Source organism: Lepisosteus platostomus, chromosome 3, assembly GCF_059453375.1.
Source record: "Lepisosteus platostomus isolate fLepPlt1 chromosome 3, fLepPlt1.hap1, whole genome shotgun sequence".
NCBI lineage: Eukaryota > Metazoa > Chordata > Actinopteri > Semionotiformes > Lepisosteidae > Lepisosteus > Lepisosteus platostomus.
In genome coordinates, this window is record NC_142613.1 from 1157154 (window position 1) to 1165264 (window position 8111).

Consider the following 8111-nt stretch of genomic DNA (forward strand, 5'->3'; position numbering starts at 1 on the left):
GCAGTGTCTGTCTGTAACTGAACTGAAAATGTTGACTGAGAGATTGAAGAAATAACTTCTACCGTTGTTAAGATGAGCAAAAGATTTCCTCACGTCATGAATCAGATGAGGGAAAGGCACTTGCCAGCACAAGTTGAGTGCTGTGAACCCGGGTTCGAGGCTGGCTCATGGCACCAGCCCACTGTGACTGGGCGTCCCCAAGCAGTGGCGCTCTGCTGGCTGTGTGCCACCGAGAGAGCCAGCCAGGGCTCTCTAAGCTCTGGAACAGCGCCCCCTGTGGCTCCCGGGCTGGGGTCGGGCTGAGCTGCCTGTGACGTGGCGTGAGAGGAAGGGGGCGAGTTGGAGGAGCGACCACCCCCTTCCTCACACTCCTCTCCGAAGCTCGTAATTGGCCGTTCCAAACGGAGTGGACGTCGAACAGAAGACAGGCTGGTTGTACGGGCCCGCAGTTCTTCTTGTCCTGTGTGGCTCGTTGTCAGATGTAATTATCCATTGTAGAGTTCTTTTTTTAATTTAAAGCTGCAACAGAGGTGTCCGAAGGGGTACTTTATACAGAGCCAATACTAACTCTTCTTTAGCATGTCTGTTCCACAACTACCAATACTAAACAGCGCTGGCTTTGAGGAGCGATGGCGGGATTGGTCTGTTCTGTAGGAAGCAGCGGCGCTTAGCTGGTGTGGGCATATCTGTTCGGGGAGGGAGTCAAGCCCACTTGATCACCACACTGTTGCCCAGTCACACATCCATGACTGCTAGGGGCTGCTTTTTACTTGAGTGCTCTAGTTTACTAGTAGACTTCTCAAGGAGATGGTGTGGTGTATAGAAATCCATTTTTTAATAATGAAAGAGTTATTCATGTGTGGGAGGAGACACTTGTTACATTCTTTGGATCGGAAGCATGTTGGCATATATTCTATAGGGACATGCAAGCAGTGCTTCCACCAGGTACCAGGTATTTACTTCTTGACCTCGGGCCACTCAAACACCTGACCTTCAAAGTCTTCTTTGTAAATAAAAATAACTTCACATCATAGGTCACAATACTATTTAGCAATGTATGATTTAGAGATCTTTATAACATCGGTAAGATGTGGTGAATTCTGCAACAGGGATGGTGAATACTGGGATGAGATGTTTTCAGTACTTGTTTCTGGACTAGTTGTTTCAATCTGAATACAATACCAGCCATGTCCAGTAGAGGGCAGTATGCATTGACACTTCCTTCCACTTCCTCTCCTGGAGTTTCTACAATACCCCTAGTCATTACACATCACTTTTGAAGAAATCCACACAGTTACAGCAGAAACTTCCTTTGCTTAAACTTACTGAATTTGTGCAATTAAAAAAAATAATGGTAGAGTAATGCTATTCTAAAATATGTTTTGAAACTGAAACCTTAAATTGCTGACTTGTAGTTCTTTGTCCAGTAATGCTTCCGTTACTAAAGGATTTCTGATTTCCCCTTCTGTCAGACGCACGGGAACAGGCAAGGCAAGGTTACAGCTGATAAGAAGCAACCCATGCCGTCAGCTGATCTTTAGTGGCTAATTGATTCAAGGATCTCACCCAGCTATTCCTTGAAAAAAATGGAGGCTACTGACTTCTGTCCCATGACAGGAAAGCTGGTGTCATATTCCCAACATGATACCCTGGAATAATACTGCCAGGAGTCTGCAACTGGACTGATTCTGTCCAGGACTGACTCTGCTGGGAGTCTGGAACACAGCCTCGTGACTGAAGCCAGGCTGGAGAAACAACATTTTTAGTCTTGAACAGACAAGAATACGACTGGAACTAAACAGCTCCTAGCGACTGAACGACTGGGCAAACCAGCCCCCCCCCTCATTCTCTCATGTTCTTAAAATGTCATCGCCCCAGAGGACAGGAAACTGGTGGCATAAGTGTCAACACCTCCGTTAACAGAGCTTGTTAAAGGACTTCTAAATATACCGATCTTAACAGAAGTGTTAATGAGGCTGTGTGCAGAGGAGAGCTGAAAGGCAGGCAGAGAGCTGAAAGGATTTTTCAGTATGGTGCTCAGTTTATACCAGAGGAAGCTGATGCACATTCTCCACACCCTCTAATCCCAAAGGGGCCAGTAGTGACCACGAGGGTAGTAGTGCGCTCTGCGAACAGTGCAGTACCAGCCACACCTTTTCACAAGAATGAAAACGCCAGAGCCCTGGATGAGATATAACATACTTAGAAAAATAATACTTTTATAAGATAAGAGATAATAAGATAATACTTTATTAATCCCATAGGGAAATTGATGTAGAGGAAGCTGATCAATGCTGATTTATTACAGTTTTTATTTTACTAACCATTAAAATGAAACAGTGGAATACAACAACTCTACAAATACTCAATATTTACAAAACATTTAGTGTTAGAAATGTAAAACAGTGACCGTGTGGCTCCACTCAACACAGCAGCCTTTTCAGGCGAGTGGAGGAGTCGATGCCTTCAGTGCTGTAATCAACACCGATGACCAGAGAGAGCGCGAGGCTGCTGGGTGGACACTGTCCAGCAGGTCCATCCCGATTCCTCCCACCTGCCAGCAGGCGCTGTACTGCCCCAGCACCTGCGCCTCATACGCTCCCCGCAGTGCGATGTGTCCAGAGTGACCCTCGGGCACTTTCCCAGCAGTCCTGCCTACCTGCAGAATCCAGCAGGGGGCAGGAGGCGTTAGTACAGCTCATCAGAGCTGCAGATCCCCGAGAATAATTATGTGCAGTCCTGTCCTACACCCCCAACTCTCGGAGGGGTAACCCTGGGCAGGCAAGGCTGAGCCATCGAAACTGGGGAGCAGAGAACCCCAAAAATCCCGGCTGCGATGCACTGCAGGAAGAGAGACGAGAGCGATCCGCCACCTCCCGCGCCGTCGTTCCCAGTGCCGGCCGGTCACCTGCCCTTGGCCGCCCAGGTGAAGAAGTTGCAGCGGGCGTCGGGGTTCGAGGCGTGGCCCTGGGGGCGGTTGCAGACGAAGAACTGGCGCCCCAGATTGGGCCCGGGCTTCTTGACGGTGCGCAGCACGCAGGGCTCCCCGTGCGCTTTGCAGCTGGGGGGGGTGGGAGGCCCCCTCAGTACCGATTTCCAGAACCGCTGCGGCTCTTCCCCGTCCCTGTGCTGAGGCTTTTGAGAAGCCCTGCCTCCCTCCTCCTCTTCCTCTTCCTCCTCCTCCTCCTCCTCCTCAGGCACGGGTCCGTCTGGCTGAGCTGATCCCGGCAACGAGAGCTCGTTTTCCTTTGGAGATCTCCTGAGGCTCAAACCATTCCCCCTGGGAGAGACGTCTTGTCCGGCAGGCTGGACGGACAGCACCACACCACTGCTCTCGGGCGCCCGCGTGGCGGTGGTGCTGCCGGCTGCGCTTTCCTCTGGGGTTCCCCCCACCCTCGCTGGGCTGTCCTGCTGCCCCCCCAGGGGATCCCCGCCTCCTGCTGCTGTTGCGCCTCTGCCTGCACCGGTGGGTCTGGGCCTGAAGTAGGCCAGCAGGTTTCCCTGCTGTCTGGGGCCGGACGTCGCGGTTCTGGCTTTCTTGTTCCTGGAGGCGGAGGGCTCCGCCAGCGGCCGCCTCTTCGTCCCCGAGCCGCGCCCCGTTTCCGCCGCGGGCGGGAGATTTTCTCGGACCTCCCCCGATTCCTGGGACCCGGGAAGCTGGGAGTCAGCCGCCGTCGCCGCCGTCACCGCCGCGGCCTGGCCCACCTTGACCAGGAAGCGGGACAGTTTCTGCTGGCGCCCCATGAACTCGGGCATGTGTCTGGTGCACAGCGGCGGGCACCGGGGGCTGGCCAGGAGGGCGCAGCGGAGGAGGCCGCGCACCGGACAGTGGTCGGAGCCCTCCACCTCGGGCAGGATGTCCGAATCCAGGAATTCCGCCTCCGCCAGGCCCCGGCTGGCGAGGATGTAGTCGATGCGCGTGCCGTAGTTGGTCCGCCTGGCTCCGGTCACGGTGGACCAGCAGGTGAAGGCGTGGGAGCGCGCCGGGTGGAAGTAGCGGAAGGTGTCCACAAACCGGCCTCCTCGCGTCCCGCCCGCGGCGTCTCGGGAATCCGTCCCCGCCCCCTCCCCTTCCTCTCCCGCCTTCCCCTCCTCCGGATTCCTCCCGGCAAGGAAGTGATCCAGCCATTTCCGGCCGGGGTTCTCGTCGAAGTCGTCCTGTCGGGGAGAGGGAACGTGTGACGGAGGGGTGTTCCCCTCTGGAACATCAGCCTGAAATAAGCCGCACTCACCTACACAGGACGGCGCCTCATCAACAGAGGCAGAAGCCCAGTAACCTGCTTCCTCCGTCTTCTTGTCTACTTTTAGGGCACTGCACACAACGTCACTGCACACAACAGTGAACTTTCTAAGATCACTTTATTAGCCATATACAGTTTCTTGCATTAGGAATCTGTCTGTTCACATACCCCAGCAAGCTGGGGGTCAGAGCGCAGGGTGCTCCTGGAGCAGCTGGGGTGAAGGGCCTTGCTCAGGGGCCCAACGGAGTAGGATTCCTCTGCCGGCTGCAGGATTCGAACCGGCAACCTTCCAGCCACGGGCGCAGACCCTTTGCCGCATAGTCACCACTCCGCCCTTAGTCAACACCAAGTATTAAAAAATAACATGAACTAGCCAGCGGCCTCTCGAGGGGCTCAGTAAAGATTGTGGGTTTAAGCCTGGAACATGTCAGCCCTTCAGAGCTCTATGCCTGCACTGAGAGAGGACCAGACACACAGAGAGCTCTATGACTGAACAGGGAGGCACTGCACACGTGGAACATAACACATCAATCATCACTGATGCTTCCCTCTGTGAGAGATGTGAGCCGCCCCTGTCAACAGGCTGTGAATCTCACACTTACTACATCATCAGGGTCGCAGTGGTCTATAGGTCTGTGGGATGTGTTGACGTCTCCCAGGACAATCACATGGCTGGGCAACAAGGCACCAAAGACACAAGAGACACGCATCATCTTGTCAGGTTTTTCAGCGACAAATCCACAAAATCCCAACCCCACTGTAAACGACTGCATGCTCTGTGTGAGATCCAAAGGAGAACCAGGTCAATTCAGGCATAAATTCAGCCTCAACGGAAATTTGAGTTCTTCTTACACAGGAGGTGATGCGGTGAGTCTCTGAAGACTGTGATCACCTGCCAAAGGTTCACAAGGGCATCTGGTCTCCCCAAAGTTAAAGAAAACAGGTCCACCAATGTTCAAAAGAAACTCTCATAATCTGGATATACAGTGACAGAGAGGGCAAAGGAGTTTAATAACAGGAGAGATTTCTACGGGCAACACAGGGAATTGAGGTAAAGGCGTTTGATTGAGGCAGAGCTACTGCCAAATCAGCCGAGTGGAACAGCTGTCTCCTCTCCTACAGCTCTGGCCAGCAGACAAAGCCGTTAACAAGACAACAGGCACACTGTAAAGCCACCCAGAGGGGTTTCAACCTCCTACAGAGGCAAAGGACTAAAGCATGATGTGATTTTTGGGGCGCAAGGGTGATGTCAACCGTTCAGAAGGGAGTTTTTTCCCTGCCAAGCTAGAGCACACCCCCAGACCTCCTCTCTTCCCGACTCACCCCCCGGCTCCCAGGATGGCCTCCGCGCGGATCTGCAGCAGCTGATAGAAGCGCAGCTTGAAGAGTCTGCGCTCGGGCTTTTCCGGGTCGGCACGCGGGCAGTACACGTTCAGAACCGTCAGAGTCTCCTCTCTTTCCCCACAGCTGAAAAGAGGGGGGTGCCGGCACATTAACCCTTCATCCCAACGCCGAGCGACTCTCGGGATTCAGGCTTCTGTCCGTCTGGACTGAGGGGCTCCAACGGGTCTGTGCGGGGACTTGATTTTTCCTTACTGTTATCTGACTGTACTCCAGTCTCCTCCCACAGTCCAAAAACATACGGATAGGCTAACCGGCTCCTGGAAAAACCGGCCCTGGTGTGAGCGTGTGTGTGTCGTCTGTGTGTCTGTCTGTGTGTGTGTGTGTCCCCTGCCTTGGATGTACCCCCGTCTCTGAACTGGAAGAAGCTAGAAAGCAGTTAGAAAACGGATGGATGGTTATTTCACTATTTTCCTGCGATTTGGAATGACCCAGAACTCACAGCGACTCGGGCAGATTCCTCTTGCTCTATTCTAACAGTGATTTTGTTTGTATCTGAAAAGAAAGTCTCGGGTGATTTCGGATGAGCCTGACCTCAGTGTCTTGGAGTGATTTTGTGTTAGCCTGAGCAGAGCGAGCCCCTCAAGCTGCCAGCCTGGAGGGGCATGTACTCACACGACTCTGTGCTGCGTGATGATGGCTCGGCCCTCACTGTCCAGCGTCTGCAGTTCCTCATCAGAGAACTCCGCCTGGTCGCCATAGCAGCCCACTGCCCCGCCGTGATTTGTCAGCAGACCTGTCAGTCCCTCCTCCGCGGCGAATGGAGTGGCATTGTCTTTGCAGAAGGTTGCCACCCCTTTTGAGGAGAGAGGAAATTCTGTGTGACCATCATTGGAGCAGGACTGGTGCTTATTACTGTATCCCCAGACTTCCAGCTTTTGAATACTGAACCACCAGTACCTCTCCTGGGCTGGTGTGGGACAGTGGGCAGAGAAATGTGCAGTGTTGAGTCAGACTGTATAATCACTTTTTTCCAATTTCATTGAGATTAGAGTTAAAATTACTGGTCATTTCAAATTTGTATTATTAGAAAAGGAAAAGGGAAATTGCCTGCACCCCCACAGGTAAAGCAGATGTGCACTCCCGGAGTGATAGAGATGTACTACCACAGATCAGAACTCTGCACCCCAGAGGGACTGGAGCTGTACCCCATGCTGGGCCCCTCCTGGCTCACCTGAATAGCCACTGCGGCCCTTGCTGAAGCTGAAGTAGGAGTTGTACCCCTCCACGATCGCCGTCCTCTCGTCCAGCAGCTCTCCTGGGGCACAGACAACAACATGACAGTCAGGAGAGAGCAGCCTCAGGAGACACAGGGGTTACAGAGGCCAACAACTTCAACACACTCTATAACAACCAGATCCCTTCCTTCTCAGAAAACAAAGTGTCATAAATACCTGGGGACCACCAAGCTGGGTTTTAAGATCCATGTATTATATCAAACATGCAGTGTAAAAGGAATAAATGTGATTTAGCAATTACGTTTGTCAATCCAACCAGGACACCAAATTACTGTCGTAATACACGCTGAATAGGGCTGACTCATATTTTAAAACAGGAGGTGTCTTTGCATGCCGCGATGGAGATCTGTAGAGAAAGCTCACAACGTCTCAAGTGTCAATACGCCTTGTAAGGTAAAACAGTCTTAACGCGCATTAAGACTGAAGCGAGACGTCGCGCTCAGCAGACGCCTTTCCGATTTTGAAACCGCCTCGGCTTCTAAAGGTTATGTTTGCTGCGGTTTGGCCGTGCAGCTTCCCGGCCGTGACGGGTGTCGTGTTCGTGGGTTTCGGCTAAGTGGGACTGAGAGGCAGATCGCTCTCTCCGAGCTCGCCGGGGGCGCTGGGCACCACACCTCTTCCGTACATATGAACAACACCGTACGGGGGACCCGAGCGAGAGCCTGGCGTCTCTCCGGCCGCATGAAGAGCTTCCCTGCAGTACGAGGCTCCTCGGCGGCTTACTTGTCACTTTCGTTTCTTGTAAACAGATGATATCCGCGTCCAGAGCATCCAGGGATTTCTTTATCCCGGCCTTGAACGTCCTTATACCATTAATATTCCAGCTGACTATCTTCATGTCTGTGCGTGTTGGCTGTGCTTGAGGAACCGAGCTCCTCGTCCACATGAGAATAAGACGGGCTCTCACAGACACGAGGAGCCGTGTCGCCGCTGTCGCGTCTGCTTCCCGCCCGTCGCCACAGAAACACGTCATCGGGTGTTTTCCAATGGGCCACGTCCTTCGTATGTTTTTTTTTTATCGTCGCTTTTTGGCGCCCAAACGCAGCCCTGTACTTGTGATAAAGATACGAGTTATGAATGTTGGGTAATGCATTTCATGTGACAGATCAAAGGAAAATACCGAATATATATATATATTTTTAGGATGAGCACACTTCTGTCAATACAATGTTTTCTCCGTTAATCGGGATGTATGCATATGACTTTTGTTGGTTAATACCTAATGTAGTAG

The 8111-nt window shown here is 52.6% G+C and overlaps 1 protein-coding gene across 2 annotated transcripts; it reads right to left on the reverse strand.

Annotated features, from left to right (window-relative positions):
• Window positions 1-2292: 2292 nt before the first annotated feature.
• Window positions 2293-7893, reverse strand: apex2 (apurinic/apyrimidinic endodeoxyribonuclease 2). 2 transcript variants are annotated; one of them, XM_088623695.1, is made up of 6 exons: window positions 7604-7893; window positions 6817-6900; window positions 6258-6438; window positions 5565-5708; window positions 4844-4913; window positions 2293-4158 (listed from the first exon to the last, which is right to left on the reverse strand). In XM_088623695.1, the coding sequence occupies exons 1-6, from the start codon at window positions 7851-7853 to the stop codon at window positions 2905-2907; spliced, it is 1983 nt and encodes a 660-aa protein (XP_088479821.1). In that variant the 5' UTR covers window positions 7854-7893; the 3' UTR covers window positions 2293-2904. The 2 variants fall into 2 exon arrangements, with proteins under 2 accessions (XP_088479821.1, XP_088479822.1); XM_088623696.1 differs by having other exon boundaries at window positions 7495-7741.
• Between the last annotated feature and the right edge of the window lie 218 nt (window positions 7894-8111).